We start from the raw sequence: 20447 nt of genomic DNA, 5'->3' as shown, positions 1-20447 counted from the left end.
TAGATTAATAGATTTTAAAAAACAACGTCAAAAAAACAGCTATGACGAAGCTGCCGTTAGTGCTTCTTAATAGCCAGCGGTATTTGTCAAGCACTTAGAGGATTTTATAGCTGACAAAGACTTTTGATGCTTGGGACAGGGACTGAACATACTAGTGTTACCCAACAACACTCATGAGTCACCATGTGTAGCAAAGCTCACATTGTTGAGCGCACCCTTAGCGTCGTTTCCTAGCGATAACATTCTACAGCGTGTTATTTACAGGTACATGCTAACTATATGCCTTTGCAGGACATTAATTTAAGGCTAACTATGTATCGTTAAACATTTCAAAAGAAAGTGTCACGATTTGGCTCTCAGTTGCTAGTGCTAACAAAGGTAGCTAGCCTTACTGGACTTTTGCGAAGACTCTAGGGATTTTATCGATGAATCGGGCTTTCTCTTTTTGGCTAACAATGAGCGGTAAGCTAGATTTTAAAAAAAACAGCGACAAAAAAACAGATATGACGAAGCTGCTGTAAGCGCCGCTTAATGGCTAGCCATTTGTATCAAGCACTCAGAGGATTTTATAGCTGACAAAGGCTCGTTTGATACTTGGGAAAGGGACTGTACATATCAGCGTGACCCAACAACACTCTTGAGTAACCAAGTGTAGCAACGCTCACATTGTTGACCACACCCTTAGCGTTGTTTCCTAGCGATAACATTCTACAGCGTGTTATTTACAGGTACATGCTAACTATATGCCTCTACAGGACATACATTTAAGGCCAAATATGTATAGTGAAAGAAAGTTTGCCACGATTTGGCTCTCAGTTGATAGTGCCAACAGAGGTATCTAGTCTTATTGGACTTTAGCTAAGACTCTAGGGATTTTATAGATGAATAGGGCTTTTCTTTTTGGCTAACAATGGGCGGTAAGTTAGAGGACGTACAGTGCCTTGCAAAAGTATTCGGCCCCCTTGAACCTTGCAACCTTTCGCCACATTTCAGGCTTCAAACATAAAGCTATAAAATTTTAATTTTTTGTCAAGAATCAACAAGTGGGACACAATCGTGAAGTGGAACAACATTTATTGGATAATTTAAACTTTTTTAACAAATAAAAAACTGAAAAGTGGGGCGTGCAATATTATTCAGCCCCCTTGCATTAACACTTTGTAGCGCCACCTTTTGTTCCAATTACAGCTGCAAGTCGCTTGGGGTATGTTTCTATCAGTTTTGCACATCGAGAGACTGACATTCTTGCCCATTCTTCCTTGCAAAACAGCTCGAGCTCAGTGAGGTTGGATGGAGAGTGTTTGTGAACAGCAGTCTTCAGCTCTTTCCACAGATTCTCGATTGGATTCAGGTCTGGACTTTGACTTGGCCATTCTAACACCTGGATACGTTTATTTTTCAACCATTCCATTGTAGATTTGGCTTTATGTTTTGGATCATTGTCCTGTTGGAAGATAAATCTCCGTCCCAGTCTCAGGTCTTGTGCAGATACCAACAGGTTTTCTTCCAGAATGTTCCTGTATTTGGCTGCATCCATTTTCCGGTCAATTTTAACCATCTTCCCTGTCCCTGCTGAAGAAAAGCAGGCCCAAACCATGATGCTGCCACCACCATGTTTGACAGTGGGGATGGTGTGTTCAGGGTGATGAGCTGTGTTGCTTTTACGCCAAACATATCGTTTTGCATCGTGGCCAAAAAGTTCAATTTTGGTTTCATCTGACCAGAGCACCTTCTTCCACATGTTTGGTGTGTCTCCCAGGTGGCAAACTTGAAACGAGACTTTTTATGGATATCTTTGAGAAATGGCTTTCTTCTTGCCACTCTTCCATAAAGGCCAGATTTGTGCAGTGTACGACTGATTGTTGTCCTATGGACAGACTCTCCCACCTCAGCTGTAGATCTCTGCAGTTCATCCAGAGTGATCATGGGCCTCTTGGCTGCATCTTTGATCAGTTTTCTCCTTGTTTGAGAAGAAAGTTTGGAAGGATGGCCGGGTCTTGGTAGATTTGCAGTGGTCTGATGCTCCTTCCATTTCAATATGATGGCTTGCACAGTGCTGCTTGAGATGTTTAAAGCTTGGGAAATCTTTTTGTACCCAAATCCGGCTTTAAACTTCTCCACAACAGTATCTCAGACCTGCCTGGTGTGTTCCTTGGTTTTCATAATGCTCTCTGCACTTTAAACAGAACCCTGAGACTATCACAGAGCAGGTGCATTTATATGGAGACTTGATTACACACAGGTGGATTCTATTTATCATCATCGGTCATATAGGACAACATTGGATCATTCAGAGATCCTCACTGAACTTCTGGAGTGAGTTTGCTGCACTGAAGGTAAAGGGGCGGAATAATATTGCACGCCCCACTTTTCAGTTTTTTATTTGTTAAAAAAGTTTAAATTATCCAATAAATGTTGTTGTACTTCACGATTGTGTCCCACTTGTTGTTGATTCTTGACAAAAAAAAATAAATTTCATATCTTTATGTTTGAAGCCTGAAATGTGGCGAAAGGTTGCAAGATTCAAGGGGGCCGAATACTTTTGCAAGGCACTGTACATTTAAGGCCAAATATGTATAGTGAAAGAAAGTTTGCCACGATTTGGCTCTCAGTTGCTAGTGCTAACAAAGGTATCTAGTCTTATTGGACTTTAGCTAAGACTCTAGGGATTATATGGATCAATAGAGCTTTTGTTTTTGGCTAACAATGGGCGGTAAGTTAGATTTGAGAAAAAAATAAAAACGTTTAAAAAAAAACAGCTATTACAAAGCTTCTTTTAACACCTTCTCGCTTCTCGATCAGGATGAAAAACCAACTCCACGACGCAGCTGAGATTGTTCGACGCAACGGCGACCAGTTGGCCCAGTTAATGAAGGAACAGGCGATGCTAAGCGACGCTGCCACACGACTGGCCGCAAAGATTGACGTGGAGCTGCGTGATCAAGAGAGATTCGCTCGTGCCAACCGGGCCAGAGATGACGATGACTAAACTCCTAAGGGGATGCTGACAACAAATCAACGTGGACGCAACTCAGGCGGGCCTCCACAACACCCCTAGCTGTCACCACTCACCAATCAAGGACATGGACTGATCGAAGTTACATAAATTTAATTGTGAAATCGCCATGCAAATTAATGACTTTTTGAACAATAGGCGCTAGACTGTCATTGGACTGATCATGAGCTGTTGCTTGTGCGACCTTGGTGGAAGGGGGACGGGTCCCGATAAGCTTTGGCTTTTTTTCCGTTCCCTTTGTCATGTCTCTTTTCATCTTCTTGGAGAAACAATATTTTTTTTTAAATCTTTTTTTCTTCCTTTCATTTCTTCCCTTATTACATGATTTAATGCTGATGATGATGATGTTGATGTGATGATGATGATGACAAATGACAATGACAATAAATTCAAATTCAATTCAAACACCTCTAAATGGCTAGATATTTTTATCAAGCACTCAGAGGAAGTTACAGCTAACAAAGACTTTGTGCGATGCTTGGTGCCCTCAAGAAGTACACATTAATGCTCGATTGTGCCACTACAAAAGCTGCTATGCTAGGGCTGGCACTGATAAACAAAGAAGCAGCTATGACGAAGCTGCTGTTAGCGCTTCTTCACGGCTACCTATTTATATCAAGCACTAAGAGGATTTTATAGCTGACTAAGACATCATTTTATGCTTGGTGCCTAAAAATAACACACTATTGCTTAATTGTGCTACTACACAGCTGCTATGCTAGGGCTAGCCCAGATAGCCGTTATCCCCGAGGTTTTAACATGACGAAAATCAAGCCCGTGAATTTTTTTTTCTTCTTAACCTATCCTATTCAGCTGCTTAGACACAAAGAATGGGAATCTGAGTGTCCTGATGGTCTGAATAGTTTGATTGTATCACATGAAGTGTGATATCCTTCCATTGTGCTTGCTCATACACGTGACCTTTAAAAAATGTGTGTGCACTGCTTACTCACCACAGCGCCCACTCGGCCTCGAGGCCCTCTCACGCCACGGTCGCCTTTGCTGCCCTGCAAAAGGTTTGACGAATATCCTAAGCATTACATTGTACTTAATGTAGTCATACATTTGTATAAAGTGGTTGTCACCTTAGCCCCGAAGGAACCCGGCTCTCCCATCAGCCCCGGGACACCTATTGGACCCTAAGGAGAACAATTATGAATGAGATCTTTCACTGCCATTGACGGTTATGAACGTCCAATCCATTTGGACTGGGAGCGAATGACCACATGCTAAGAGGCCATACTGTACATGTATATTATTTATTAAAAACTCACATCTTCTCCAGGGTCACCATCACTGCCTGGTATGCCACCGATACCTTTGGAGCCCTGATGAGGAGATAATTAACCATTTTTTTTGTTTTAGGTTTTACAGTACATGAGAAGTAAAGCATCATTTTCAGTTCATGAAAAAACAGCCACGTGTCAGAACTGTTCTGAACTGAGAGCGTCTATCAAACTCATTTGCATATGAGAAAATTCCTAATAATAAATCACCATGCGGTTCGAGTCCTCATGAGTCAAGACAGAAGCTCGGGCAGGTGCATTACCACGCTGAGAATGTCATGGAAGGTCAAATGACTCACAAAAGTATTTTTGGTTTCTATTGCATGATGCTTCTGCCCTCATAAGAAGAGAGAAACCAACGTAAGTAGTTTCACTTTCCTTTCGGCTTTTCCCTATATTAGTGTATTACAGTCAGGGGTGAAAGGGGGAAGAATTTCTTGCCGGAACTCCCCGACGTGAAGCTCTCCACGGAGCCAGAAATTTTATTTATTTATTTGGGGGGCCAAAACTACTGAAATGCAAAGAAAACTGTTTTGGTCAGTTATTTCTATAACGCATACAAAAACTGATTTTCATTCAAAATTGTATTTTTTCAATGATTTGCAAAATAAAAGATAACAAAAGCAGCTATAACCCCAACCTCCATCTCCTAATTTTTATTTTCCCTCAGTTCCTCACATACTAAATGCCAAATCTCAATTTTAACTACCGTAATTTTCGGACTATAAGCCGCTACTTTTTCTCCTCATTTTGAATCCTGTGGCTTATAGACCCTACTCACCTACGTCACAAAATGACGTGTCGCTATATCCGGCCGCCATATTGTCCGTATTTTTTTAGACCTATTCTCATTGTTTTCAATTAGTCGTGCAAGTTATAGAGCAATTCATGGAAGCCCCGGTGTTATCTGACGCTGTAAACTTATTGGATGCGTTGCATAAAAGGCGTTACGTGGAAAAGCTTCAGTTTATCCATTCGCTAGATCCGTATTTGATGCCTAAATCGATGTTTTTCGACCCGCTGTCTTCGCCGTCTTTGCCTGACACTGATATTTACAACTATCTTGTCCACACAAAATCAGCCTATTCTCACGAAAGTTTGAAAAACTTTAAGAGCTTGGAGGCTTATAAATGCTACGTTGCTGGTTGGGTGAAACAGGTCCTCGTACACGAAAATTCGGCAGGAATCTTGTGCTCGGGAAGGTGAGTTACGAAATTTTCAATTCAAAATCTTTTGTTCTTGCTAACATCCACTGTCAAGTCTAATGTATTTCATGTCATTTGTCAATGGAGCTAGAGCTTTTAATGTTTATATGGTTTAGCGATAGCACTCTCACTACATACATATATAATATGTAATAAATATGAAGTGCGATAGCACTACTCCAGATTGTCCCTAGTTGAATTTATTTTTTGGCTTTTGACCTCAATAGTGAAATTGTAAATTAAATGTATGACAACTGTCTTATTATCCCCTTATAATTATATATTTTCAGGTAGTTCATTCACAACGTCTGAGTGTATGTTGTCGGCAATTAGCCTCGCAATGATCTTAATTGTGGTTGTCAGCCCAAAACCCTCTAAATATATATTAAATGCATCTTACCAGATATAAAATGACTACTACATAATCTGTGGTAGTCGTTTGGAGCCCAGTTTTCTCGTCGAATTGCAGCAGTCAATCTCGCTCTCCTCTCCGGGTCTCTCGGAATACGGTAAAACTTCAAGTCTCTCCGTCTATCGTCTCTGTTTTTGCAACCGACCGCCACACACGACTTCACCATTTTGATTATTAATGTTAACGAGCAGAAAAACACGGCATAATACGAGGAATTTACGAAGCGCTAATGCATTAACATGACGAGTATACGGACAACATGGCGCGGGGGCGTGTCTGTGACGTCATGTGAGTAGGGTCTATAGTCCAGTGCGGCTTATTTGTTGATTTATTTGGGTTAATAGGTACACTTTATTTGACAGCAGCATCATATGACTGCCATAAGACCGTAATAATTATGACATGACAGTATATTGGCCATTAATGAATGCTTATGACAGATGTCATTCAGTGTCTTCCGGCAAATTGTTTCACTAACTGCATTTATGTCCAGCTCGGATCTTTTACATCCTTTCAAAAGGGAGATAATTTGCCGGATGACACAAAATGACATCTGTCATGAGCATTCATTAGTGCTAATGGCAGTGTCATGTCATTATTATTATGGTCTTATGACAGTCTTATGGCACCACTGTCAAATAAAGTGTTAGCAAATTAAATATCTAGTAATTAATGAAACAACTAGACCAGTAACTGAAGAAACAATTAACACAGAACATGAATTTTGATTGATTTACATCTGTAGCACTGCAATGCATGCTTGGTGGCATGTTGGACAACAACAGTGTTGACAGCAGGTGGCAGCAGAGGTCAACTGTCTCCCCCAAGAGAACAGTGACGGCAAAATTGAAGCCTCTTGAACCAATGTAGCAATGGTGGTTCATTTGGTCTTATGACAGTCTTATGATGCCGCTGTCAACAAAAGTGTCACCAGTTGCTATCTTTTGGTGTAAATATCTCACAATACAGTGAGGACAGCTGCGGCTTATAGTCCAGTGCGGTTTATCTACAAAGAAATGCCGTTTTCATTTCAGATTTGGTGGGTGGCGGCTTATAGTCAGGTGCGCCTTATAGTGTGAAAATTAGGGTACTAAAGAACATAGGATGTATATCAAAATTGAAGATAATGTAACCATTTACTTTTTGCTGTGTTTTTTAATAATAAAGATATAAGTAACATAAAATTTGCCCAACGAAAGCCCCAAAACATCACTGCTCTAGAGGAGATCGGCATGGAGGAATGGGCCAAAATACCAGCAACAGTGTGTGAAAAGCTTGGGAAGAGTTACAGAAAACGTTTGGCCTCAGTTATTGCCAAAAAAAGGGTACATAACAAAGTATTGAGATGAACTTTTGGTATTGACCAAATACTTATTTTCCACCATGATTTGCAAATAAATTCTTTAAATATTCAAACAATGTGATTTCCTGTTTTTTTTTTTCCACATTCTGTCTCTCATGGTTGAGGTTTACCCATTGACAATTACAGGCCTCTCTAATATTTTCAAGTGGGAGAACTTGCACAATTAGTGGTTGACTAAATTAGGGCTGCAGCTATCGAATATTTTAGTAATCGAGTAATCGACTGAAAATTCTATCGATTAATCGAGTATTCGGATAAAACAAATAAATTTTTAGGTGAAGAGCAATTATAAATATACATGAGAAAACAAGACATTTCATTTAATCTTGAACCATTTTCAGTCAATCAATGTCTTTATTTTTGATGTATATTGTTGAAAACAGCCAACAATTGCATCTCAGATGTAACTAGAATTAAAAAAAAGACTAATTCACTGCTTTCACTCAAAAAAACCTTTAGACCTTATTAAAAAAAAAAAAGTATATATATATATATATATATGTGTGTGTGTGTGTGTGTATATACACACCTAAAAATGCCTTTACGCTTGATAACACACATCACCTAAAAGTTAGGATTTTTTCCCACGTTTTTCAATTGAATTTCTATTTGTGTCAAGCCATTTTTAAGTTCTAGGAAAGTTTTAAGTTAGTCTAAACTGTAAGTCCTGATAGGATTTTGAGTTTTTGCAGTGTTCAAAATAAATGTATGATACAGGCTGTATTGGAGCACATTAGGGTGCTACTTGGTGTTTTATCCAGCAAGGACTACTGAGCTAAAATTGATAGTTAGCATGATTAAGTTTTAATTTTACACCCTCATCACTCCACAATGCTATGTTATGTTAAAGCCTGTTTGTAAGACACGTTAGCCACGCATCGAAAGTGGTCTTAATTAATAGAAACCTAGCCCTCCGCAGGGCTAACGTTACGTGAGCTAGTAGTGACAGTAACGTTAATCTTATATATTAGCGCTTAGCGCTCTTTATTAGCGCTCTACTGCTTTAAGATGGCGGCTGTTTGCTAACGCTGGCAAGACGCGGCCTAGTCTGTCATTTCGCATCTAGTTCAACATACTATGAGACTCATCAGACGCTACCTGCAACTAACGTAGCATGTGCAGGCTAGTATTTAGCAACGTCGGCGTCGTTTGTAGCGGCTGTCTGCTGCAGTAAGTTTTTTTTTTTTTTTGCTTCTCCCTCTAAGCACGAGACATCAGCGCGTTGTCCCGCATAAAAAGTAGTCCGAGCAAAACGTGATCCTTAGAGCTGTCAAAATAAACGATTACTCGAGGTGAATAAAATTACTTGGATCAGTTTTTAAACTCGAGTTACTCGACTTGCTCAAGTACTCGTTTCAGCTCCAATTGTGATTGACTCAAATTATAATTATTTGAAAAAATAAATATTGGCACTTTATTTGAAGTCAAGACTGTTCTTGTCTTTGTTTTGTTCATTATAATAATGTTCATGTCATTATGAAAATTCTGGTGAGATCAAAGACAAATCTATGTTGAATCCACCATTATTATTTTTTAAAACCTCCAGGTGTTCAAAAACTCAGGTGAATATACATTTAAAAAATTATATATTAATTATCGGTTATCGATATCGGTATCGGCTTTGAGGAGCAGGAAGTTATCGATATCGGTTTCAAAAAAATGGATATCGTGCACCCCTAATAGTCAGTCCAATTCAGTTTTCGCTTGCCCACCCGATTCAACAGAGTGACAACAAATAATACAGGAGAAAAATTAGCGGGTACCTTCGGTCCAACTGGTCCGTGACCTCCAGTCTGGCCTGGATAACCCTGAAGGATACAAAAAAGGTAAATATTCAGACAGAAATGTAAATTAAAAAAACACACTGCATTAATAAATTTATTTTTATGTATAGCATAGTTGCCTTTTTTGGTGCTCTTTGTTACTTCTGTGTATTTTGTGTTAACCGACAACCACTAGTTGGCGGCAAACTCGCCTATTTTGTTTGACAAAGTACATTCGACTAAAAAAGAAGATTGAAAACAAAGTATTTCAGCTCACATTTGTTTTTGCTTAAGATTATTGAATGTTTTTATGTCTTTAAGTTGAATTTTATTGACATCAATCACTGTCAATGGCAGCGAGAGATTTAATGTCCACTGTAAAATACATATTTATTTAAATGTATCTATTTTGGTACAAGCTAGGCTTCAACAGCCTACTGTATGTCCTGTGATGACATTTTAGGGTTTTTTGGAGACTTCTTTTAGCATCTTGCAGTCTGCTCTCGGGATAAACTTGTTTGGACGGCCAGATCTGGGCATGTTGGCAGTTGTTTTGAATGCCCTCCACTTGTAGACTATTTTCCGGAGAGTGGAATGGCTGATTTTATATGCTTTTGAGATCTTTTGAAATCCCTTACCCGACTCATAAGCGTCTACAGTCTTCTTTCAGACGGCCTCAGACAGCTCCTTTGATCTCACCAATGAGTTTTCTCTCACTTGAACAGTCAGTCACCATTGAAAGTATTCTGCGTTGAGGAGTGGGGCAAACTTTCTTCAGACCGATGACAAAGACCGATAGATGGCTACAAAAAGCGTCTCACTGACGTTATTTCAGCCAAAGAGGGTAACACTAGCTATTAGGTGGTAGGGTGTCCTAACTTTTTCCTCAGTTAGAATATGCATTTTTGTATATATATTTCGTTTAATGAGTAAAACAATGTAAATTTTTGTTGATTAACTGCAATTTAATCACTTTCTTTTCTAGAGATAAACAAGATCAGACATTGATATGTGAACATTTCTTGATCAAGAACTGAATGTTTAATGGGGTGTCCTAATTTTTTCACACGACTGTATATGAATTATTTTTTTAAAAAAGTTTTTTGAATTCATGAATGATTAAAATAAATATTTAATTTGAGTTTTTTGTTGTTGTTGGTTTCTTTTTTTTGCTAAAGAAGGAAGTCTAGCGACCAATTTTATTTGGGGTCTGACAGTGGTGGGAGAGAAAAAGATTACATTTAAGATAGAAGTTTTGCACTTTATTTAAATGTAACTTTGCTCAACATTTAACTCTTTCCGTGCCATTGACGATGAGAGATGTCCAATCACGTGGTGTCCAGTCATCCTTCTGATGTGAACGAATGCCAACTCTTCCAGTTCAAATGGACTGGACATCTATCACTGTCAATGGCAGCCAAAGAGTTGTTTCTAGTTTTTGAAAATATACAAAAACAACAAATAGTCTGTGACTTCCGTAGCGAAACTCATGGAGTCACTTCACACGATTTTCTTTCGCAGCCATGCAAAACGGCGGGCCTTGATTTTGACACATGTGCTGTGCTTTGTTCTGCCTCCTGTTAATTTGGTGTTTACACGAACCGTTGAATGGCGGCAAACTATTTTGTTTGACAATGTAAATTTGACTAAAAAAGATGACTGAAAACACCATGTAGTAAATTTGACTAAAAAAAAGACTGAAAACGGCAAGTATTTCAGTTGACACTTGTTTTTGCTGAAGATGATTGAATGTCACAATCTTCTTCAATCCTTCTTTTAACCTGACGATGGGCAGCCAATGATTGAAAAGATATTTATTGGGGGTCTAGGCATTCATATATTTTGGGTACAAGCTGTAAAACCATACGTTCCTCGTTCAGAAATAAGTTTCAAATGTTTAAATGTGTTCCATAGTATTTAAGTGCAGTTACTGTAATTAAAAAAATAACATTTTTTAAAGAAAATTGCCTACTGTGTAGCCTCTTTCGCCAACATCTCCTGAAAATCCGGGTGCTCCAGTTTGACCCTGTGTAGACACAAGACAATTATGACTCAATGGCGACACCTATTGGTTGACTATTTCAGCACGCACACAGTTTAAAACTTATTTAACCTTACTAAAAGGTACCCAACCCCATGAGTTTTACATGTGCAGTCAGCAAACCCTTACGAATTAATAAATTTATTAATACACTTTTTTTTAATTCAAAACCAATATAGCTAAGCTAGCAAGCTAAGCATTTTCCCCATTCAAATTTCTTCTCATTTTGACATTTTTTTAAACAGGTCAAAATTTTATGAGTAATCTTTAGATATAGAGAAGCCTGAAGAATGCATTTGGCATTTTCATCATCACACAAGGCGAAGACTTGCCCAATTCTTTGAAATTTTCATTCAACTTTGGAGGAATACATCTTCTATTGTCCAACGTTAAGCCTGTTTAGTAGAAATAACCTTGACCATGTATGTTCTGTCATGTTTACATGTTTAACAGACTGGGAGCTGTCGACTTACTCAAGTTTGCACTGAAATGTCACCGTCATTGCACTGCTAATGCCACAACATTGTCACATGAACTTCACGAATTAATATGTTCTCAGACATGTGTTTCAGACTGGGTACTGCATTTGCAATATTTGCATAGTTACATTACAGGTGGTCTCTGGGTTCCGTTCATACGCTGGCGACGTAGCCCGAATTTCCATGTAAGTTGGAAGGAACCCTTTTAGTACCCCTAACACCCCCCCAAATCTCAAAATAACTATCCAAAAAATGTATTATACATCATTGTACCGTCCTCGCCAAGACGTTGGTGCTAAGTCCTAGCTAGACAGCGAGCTAAGCTTTCGATCAAAATCATCGAACCCCGGTTAAGAACCACTGCTTCAAATGATAGCAGACGTTATTTTTGACACAAATCCATCATAAAAAGGAACAATGCTTAGCAATGAATGCGGATCCTAATGAGTCTTTCTTTCTTAGCTACCTTCACACCACCCATTAAAAAAAAATCTCCAAACAGAAGATTATGTCACAATCAGAGTGCGCTGCAGATTTTTTGCCGTCTGCTTGCGTACTTGCTAGCTAGCAGGCTTTCTATTTTGTTGTTGCCGTATGAACGTTTTGCCATTCATTTGTCATTTCAAAGATGATGTCACACCCAGAGTGAGCTACAGATTTTAGCCGTCTGCTAGCGAACATGCTAGCTAGCAGGCGTTCTATCCTGTCATTCTTTCAACATGTACAAGCTAGCGTAACACTAAAAAGCTAGGCATGCTCATTGTGATATCACATCCAGAATGGTTGGGCAAAAAAGTGGGCGGCCAGGTTTGAGTGCAAAATTAGTTTTCTTCATGTAAAATGAAATAAGTTATTTTCATTTATTTGACATGCTCCAAATACTTCAAATCTTTTGTTTGCGTTTAATTACCTTGCGTCCTTCAGGTCCTTGAACTCCAACTTTGCCTTCTTCGCCCACAGATCCCTGTATAGAACAAAAAAAAAAAAAAAAAAAAAAAAAAAAAAAAAAAAAAACAAGAATTACATTTGGGAAAAAAAAAATAGTAATAAAATGCGAATCATAATCAAATATTTCTGGGGCTGTCAAACGATTAAAGTTTTTAATCGAGTTAATCACAGCTTGAAAATTAATTAATCGCAATTGTAACCATTTATAAAATATGCCAAATTTTCCCTGTAAATTATTGTTGGAATGGAAAGATAAGACACAAGACATATATATACATTCAACATTCTGTACATAAGTACTGCATTTGTTTATTATAAAAATAAATCAACAAGATGGCATTAACATTATTAACATTCTGTTAAAGCGATCCATGGATAGAAAGACTTGCAGTTCTTAAAAGATAAATGTTAGTACAAGTTATAGAAAATTTATATTAAAACCCCTCAATGTTTTCGATTCAATAAAATTTGTAAAATTTTCAAACAAAAAATAAACTAGTACCTCGCCATTGTTCAGTACCACCATTTCTCATGGTGCTGAAAACCATAAAATCAGGCGCACCCAAGCGCCAGCAGAGGGCAACAAAACTCCAAACAAATAACAAGTGCACATGACACTGTACTGTCATTTTAATCTGTTTGAGCGGGGCATGCGCATTAATTGCGTCAAATATTTTAACGTGATTAATTTAACAAATTAATTAACGCCCGTCAACGCGATAATTTTGACAGCCCTAAATATTTCATGAGTACAAAAATAATGTTTATGATTTTTCTTTACCTTGGGACCTTTACCTCCCCTTGATCCTGGGGTGCCCGCGTCTCCGCGAGAACCCTAAATTACAGCAACAAAAGCAAAATTTTACTTGTAATTTGAAAAAATAATAACAAATTTATGAATGATTGAGTGTCCGTACAGTGTTACCGGGCAGCCCGACTCCTCCACGCGGTCCCTCCATGCCGAAGTCGCCCTGCAAACAAGAAACGATATTTGATTTTATGATCATGAAAAAAACTGTCGTCAATTTAGAAAAAAAAAAAATCAATTGTGTTCTGGGTAACATTTCACCTTCAGACCCGGCACTCCGGGCTCACCGCGTGATCCCATAAGTCCTGGTTCTCCCTGGTAAAAAAGTAAATCAATGAAATTGATAACTTTTTTTTTTTTGTGTGTTTTTTTTTTTTTTTTGCAAAACTCTGTTTTTCTCGCTTTTTATTTACCATTCCTCCAGAGAAACCTGAACCTCCATCTTCACCTTCTGGTCCAGGATCACCCTGAAGTAAACAGAGTGGTTGGCACCAGACGTCCAATCCATTTCAACTGGGAGGGTTAGCAGCAAATGACTACCCACCAACCCCTATTCTGAGTAACTCACCACTGGTCCGGGATCTCCTCTTCGTCCCTGAACTCCTTTAGTTCCTTTATAACCCTAAAAACACGATTTATTAGTTGAGATCTTTTCATTTTGGGGAGGATATGTTACCGATTTTGCTGCGTCACCTCTCTGCCTTGGTGTCCCGGTGCACCATGTTTACCGGGAAGGCCTCGCAAGCCCTGACGGGAAGTGAAAAGATCAGATAAGCGATTCGTACTGAGGTAGTTTTTTGAGCGGCGGGCACCTTCGGTCCGGCAAAACCGGCAAATCCTGGCTCGCCGGGTTCGCAGTCGCACTCGGTGGGGCCCTCCTCGCCGAGGGCCGCGTCGCCGCCAGACTCCTCCGACGAACCCGTATCCGGTCCCTGGTGCTTGATGGGGACCTGAAACAGAAATTTTTTTGTCAAGAATCAACAACAAGTGGGACACAATCGTGAAGTGGAACAACATTTATTGGATAATTTAAACTTTTCTAACAAATAAAAAACTGAAAAGTGGGGCGTGCGATATTATTCGGCCCCCTTGCGTTAATACTTTGTAGCGCCACCTTTTGCTCCAATTACAGCTGCAAGTCGCTTGGGGTATGTTTATATCCGTTTTGCACATCGAGAGACTGACATTCTTGCCCATTCTTCCTTGCAAAACAGCTCGAGCTCAGTGAGGTTGGATGGAGAGTGTTTGTGAACAGCAGTCTTCAGCTCTTTCCACAGATTCTCGATTGGATTCAGGTCTGGACTTTGACTTGGCCATTCTAACACCTGGATACGTTTATTTTTGAACCATTCCATTGTAGATTTGGCTTTATGTTTTGGATCATTGTCCTGTTGGAAGATAAATCTCCGTCCCAGTCTCAGGTCTTGTGCAGATACCAACAGGTTTTCTTCCAGAATGTTCCTGTATTTGGCTGCATCCATTTTCCGGTCAATTTTAACCATCTTCCCTGTCCCTGCTGAAGAAAAGCAGGCCCAAACCATGATGCTGCCACCACCATGTTTGACAGTGGGGATGGTGTGTTCAGGGTGATGAGCTGTGTTGCTTTTACGCCAAACATATCGTTTTGCATTGTGGCCAAAAAGTTCAATTTTGGTTTCATCTGACCAGAGCACCTTCTTCCACATGTTTGGTGTGTCTCCCAGGTGGCTTGTGGCAAACTTTAAATGAGACTTTTTATGGATATCTTTGAGAAATGGCTTTCTTCTTGCCACTCTTCCATAAAGGCCAGATTTGTGCAGTGTATGACTGATTGTTGTCCTATGGACAGACTCTCCCACCTCAGCTGTAGATCTCTGCAGTTCATCCAGAGTGATCATGGGCCTCTTGGCTGCATCTCTGATCAGTTTTCTCCTTGTTTGAGAAGAAAGTTTGGAAGGACGGCCGGGTCTTGGTAGATTTGCAGTGATCTGATGCTCCTTCCATTTCAATATGATGGCTTGCACAGTGCTCCTTGAGATGCTTAAAGCTTGGGAAATCTTTTTGTATCCAAATCCGGCTTTAAACTTCTCCACAACAGTATCTCGGACCTGCCTGGTGTGTTCCTTGGTTTTCATAATGCTCTCTGCACTTTAAACAGAACCCTAAGACTATCACAGAGCAGGTGCATTTATACGGAGACTTGATTACACACATGTGGATTCTATTTATCATCATCGGTCATTTAGGACAACATTGGATCATTCAGAGATCTTCACTGAACTTCTGGAGTGAGTTTGCCGCACTGAAAGTAAAGGGGCCGAATAATATTGCACGCCCCACTTTTCAGTTTTTTATTTGTTAAAAAAGTTGAAATTATCCAATAAATGTTGTTCCACTTCACGATTGTGTCCCACTTGTTGTTGATTCTTAACAAAAAAAAAAAAAAAATCTTTATGTTTGAAGCCTGAAATGTGGCGAAAGGTTGCAAGATTCAAGGGGGCCGAATACTTTTGCAAGGCACTGTATCTACAATAGACTTTTATTAAATATGCTATTGCTCCAAGTCCAACTGTCCCCCTTACTTGCACATGCTCAAAGGGCCACTTGTTGCCTGGGGCCCCCGGGGACCCTTGCTACACCTCTGTATATTTCAATATCTGTGATTAGTTGAGCTGAATAATGTTTTTTTATTGTTATATCACTCTGACCTTAGCATATTGGCTGTAAATTGGATTTGAAGCAAAAACTATGAAAACGACATAAATATGTAAGTATATCATTTCCATAAGTAAACAAATTTAATTTTGTACCAAACTTACCAAATTGAACGTCTATTGTTGTCAATGGCTAGCAATGAGTTAAATAAATGAAATAAAACAATGAAAAATGATATTTACTTAAATTCCTAAGACCCTGCATACTCATTTGAGGACATTAGATTTCTGTCTCCGAGACCGCCACAAACTTTTTTTTTTTTTTTAAACCTTTGACCAGGCACATTCAGAGACGTTGTCAGCACCCTCTTGTGGTATCTACACTATATTATACGGAGCCCCCTAAAGCAGGGGTCGGGAACCTTTCTGACTGAGAGAAAAATGTATTTTTACAAGAGCCATACAGAATTTTTGTGTCTGTGTGTCTATATACAGTGGGGAGAACAAGTATTTGATAAACTGTCAATGGGAAAACCAATTGGCAGAGTATCAAATACTTGTTCTCCCCACTGTATATATTACATAGTTGTCGAGTTGTGATTGATAAAAATCTTGAGAAAACAACAACGAAAGCCTAATCGTCACTTAATATATTACAATCGTTGCTCAGTTGCGCACTCACCACTTGGAAAAAAACAAATGGAAACATGGATTGGCATTACGTATATTTCCTGGAAGTGGAAAGCACAACTAGGGACAACCAGGTGGATATATGCATCATTTATGCTTAGACAGGTGGAGCCTCTCAAGGCAGCCAGTTTGTGAGTCACACTCTGCTCGAAGTGGCGTCAATTTGACAGGCAAAAAAGTAATGAAAGTGAAACCGATCACCCGCCCGTGTGACTTGGGGTACCACGCAGTTCACTTTCGTGGTTTATTTTCCTCTACGCATTTTATCCATTTCTGTGCAATCGGCAATGGCAGGACCACCAATGGGCACCGAACTGAAGCATACCATGGCAACGTATGTTTGAAATGTCCAAGATCAATGTCTGAATGCTCCATCAGCTCCACATTTAAGATTACACATTGGCCGAGAGCCAGATGCACTCCTCAAAAGAGCCAGATATGGCTCGGGAACCATAGGTTCCTGACCCCTACCCTAAAGGAACATAGATAGAAATAACAAATTTAAATCATCTGGTGTGCACCAGAAACAATCCGGGAAACATTAGCATTATATAGCATTTAAGCTAGAGGAGTGTTGCTGTGCAAGTTAGCCAATTGTTCTTTTGTTGTACTTCCATCCATCCATCCATCCATCCATCCATCCATCCATCCATCCATCCATCCATCCACCCACCCACCAACTCCCGCTTATCAGAGGTCGGGTTGCAGGGGCAGCAGCTTCACAAGGGTCTCCCCAGCATGTCCTGGGTCGGCCCTGCGGCCTAATCCCCTTGGAACATGCCCTGAACACCTCGCCAGGAAGGCGCCCTGGAGGCATCATAATCAGATGCCCGAGCCACCTCATCTGGCTCCTCTCAATGTGTAGGAGCAGCAGCTCTACTCAGAGCTCCTACCTGATGACCGTGCCCAGACACCCTACGGAGGAAACTCATTTCGGCCGCTTGTATCCGGGATCTTGTTATTTCGGTCCCGACCCACAGCTCGTGACCATAGGTGAGGGTAGGAACGTAGATCGATTGGCAAATAGAGAGCTTAGCGTTTCGGCTCAGCTCCCGCTTCACCACAACGGACCGATGCAGAGGCCGCTTCACTGCAGACACGGCACCGATCCGCCTGTCGATCTCCAATTCCATTTTTCCGTCACTCGTGAACAAGACCCCGAGATTCTTGAACTCCTCCACTTGGGGAAGGACCTCATCCCTGACCCGGAGAGGGCATTCCACCTTTTCCCGACTGAGGACCATAGTCTCGGATTTAGAGGTGCTGATTCTCATCCAGACCGCTTCACACTCGTCTGCGAACCACTCCAGTGAGAGCTGAAGGTGTCACCGCCCGATGCCAACAACACCACATCATCCTCAAAAAGCAACGATGCAATATTGAGGCCATCAAACAGGACCCCCCCATTGCTTTGGCTGCGCCTAGATTTTCTGTCCATAAAGGTGATGAACAGAACCAGTGACATAGGGCAGCCTTGGCGGAGTCCAACTCTCACTGGAAACGGATCCGACTTACAACCAGCTACACGGATTAAACTCTGATACCAGTCATACAGGGACCGGATCCCCCGTATTAGGAATTCTGTTACCTCAAACTCCCGGTGCACCCTCCACAGGACTCCCCGGACACCGCCGAACGCCTTCTGACAGTTGGGCAAACTCCCATGATCCCCCCCCCCCCCCCCCCCCCGAGAACCCTGCTGAGGGTATAGAGCTGATTCACTGTTCCGCAGCCCGGATGAACACCACACTGCTTCTCTTGAATCCGAGATTCGATTTCCCGACGGACCTTCCTCTCCAGTACCCGAGTAGACTTTCCCTGGTAGGCTGAGGAGTGTGATCCCCTATAGTTCGAACACACCTACCGGTCCCCTTTTTAAAAAAGAGGGACCACCACCCGGGTCTGCCAATCCAGAGGCACTGTCCCCAATGTCCACACGGTGTTGCAGAGGCGTGTCAACCAAGACAACCCCACAACATCCACAGCCTTTCGAAACTCCGGGCGGATCTCATCCACCCCGGGGCTCTGCCACCGAGGAGCTTTTTAACCACTACGTTGACTTCAACCCCAGAGACAGGAGGACCCACCTCTAAGACCCCAGGCTCTACTTCCTTATGGGAAGGCATGTCGGTGGAATTGAGGAGGTCTTCAAAGTATTCGGTCCACCGACTCACAACATCCCAGGTCAAGGTGAGCAGCGCCCCATCCACACTATGCACCGTGTTGGTGATACACTGTGAGGGTTCGCTGGGAACGCCTGGCGGAGTCCCCTGTCCGAAGGAGTTTCAACTCCCATCCCCGGCAGAGCTTCTCCCATGTCCAGGGAGAGGCGGGAGACATTCAGTCCGAATGGACCATGTTTCGCGACTCTATTACTGAGGGAGACTCATATATGCCTGAAGGAGGTGCCTGTTTTGGTTTTAGGTCGCTAGCGGCTTTGGTTTTGAATATATTTGAATTTTAAGTTTTTGAAAATAGGCAGCCGACAGATCTGCCCCAAGTCCCGTGACCCGTAAGCTGATAGTGAAGTCTAAGACCAACGATAGACTTCCTCTCTGGACTCCACAGTCTAAATCTGCAGCTAACTTGTCCTCGCTGGGCACTATCATAGAACTATCATTATAATTAGTCTGGCTTCCAGCTGTTTGAACTGACCTCTCTGGGAGATGTATTGCAATATACTATGTGCAATACTTAGGATGTGCAATATTCAATGCCTCACCATCAACTGCTGCTTCTTAACTTCTATTTACACAAATTCTATGTGCAATATTTATTTACGTGCAATAATAATCTGCAATATCCAATCCCTCCACTATCACCTGCTGCTACTCAATTATTTGCACTGCCTGAACATAGGAGTACCTCATACACCTGCGATATTTATTTAGATTTTATACTTTTATTCTTGTACTTTTGAGATTTTTACTTGTCCTGCACTGCACGATAGATGCTCCACAATTTCATTGTACAACTGTATAATGACAGTTAAGGGCTATTCTATTCTTCTATTCTATTATATTCATTTTCGACCTCAAATTGAATTTTACAAAATTTCTATGTTTTTGTAAAGAGAAAAATCGTTTTTGCGCCATAGTAACACCTAGCCTGTCAACAGTTTTCCATTCCAATAGCGCCTTATTCAACGTGATCCGGCAGCAAGCAAGGTGCCAGGTGGTGAACATGGTATTCACAAAAAATATATATATATTTAATCACCAAAGTTAAATACACTATTGCTTCATTAGGTTTTATCTAGGGTTGTTCCGATCATGTTTTTTTGCTCCCGATCCGATCCTGATCGTTTTAGTTTGAGTATCTGCCGATCCCGATATTTCCCGATCCGATTGCTATTTTTTGCTCCCGATTCAATTCCAATCATTCCCGATAATTTTCCCCGATCATATACACTTTGGCAATGCATTAAGAAAAAAATGAATAAAACTCGGACGAATATATACATTCAACATACAGTACATAAGTACTGTATTTGTTTATTATGACAATAAATCCTCAAGATGGCATTTACATTATTAACATTCTTTCTGTGAGAGGGATCCACGGATAGAAAGACTTGTAATTCTTAAAGGACAAATGTGACTTTGTATATTGTGACTAAATATTGCCATCTAGTGGATTTTTATGAGCTTTCAGTAAATGATAATTCAGCCATTTAACTTCTGCCCAAATGCATGATGGGAAGTGCAACACTGACTGTGCGTAATGGTACCAATTGATATATCTTCTCAGCGTTGGGAAATAAAATAGGGTGTTAACCAAAAGATCAACTACTTCCTAAGCCT

The 20447-nt window shown here is 40.6% G+C and overlaps 1 protein-coding gene across 2 annotated transcripts in view; it reads right to left on the bottom strand.

Moving 5' to 3' along the window:
* LOC130915185 (collagen alpha-1(I) chain-like) overlaps positions 1 to 20447 on the bottom strand; it is a 61745-nt gene that overhangs the window by 27079 nt on the left and 14219 nt on the right. For both annotated transcript variants that reach the window (XM_057835014.1, XM_057835015.1), the window contains 13 exons: positions 14134 to 14271; positions 14015 to 14068; positions 13890 to 13943; positions 13735 to 13788; positions 13583 to 13636; positions 13431 to 13484; positions 13295 to 13348; positions 12476 to 12529; positions 11018 to 11071; positions 9046 to 9090; positions 4291 to 4344; positions 4102 to 4155; positions 3970 to 4023 (listed from right to left, as the gene is read on the bottom strand). In XM_057835014.1, the coding sequence (XP_057690997.1) occupies positions 3970 to 4023; positions 4102 to 4155; positions 4291 to 4344; positions 9046 to 9090; positions 11018 to 11071; positions 12476 to 12529; positions 13295 to 13348; positions 13431 to 13484; positions 13583 to 13636; positions 13735 to 13788; positions 13890 to 13943; positions 14015 to 14068; positions 14134 to 14271 (777 nt within the window). The remainder of the gene's footprint in view (positions 1 to 3969; positions 4024 to 4101; positions 4156 to 4290; positions 4345 to 9045; positions 9091 to 11017; positions 11072 to 12475; positions 12530 to 13294; positions 13349 to 13430; positions 13485 to 13582; positions 13637 to 13734; positions 13789 to 13889; positions 13944 to 14014; positions 14069 to 14133; positions 14272 to 20447) is intronic.

Source organism: Corythoichthys intestinalis, chromosome 4 (genome assembly GCF_030265065.1).
Source record: "Corythoichthys intestinalis isolate RoL2023-P3 chromosome 4, ASM3026506v1, whole genome shotgun sequence".
Classification (NCBI taxonomy): Eukaryota; Metazoa; Chordata; class Actinopteri; order Syngnathiformes; family Syngnathidae; genus Corythoichthys; species Corythoichthys intestinalis.
This window is presented reverse-complemented; position numbering and strand designations above follow the sequence as displayed.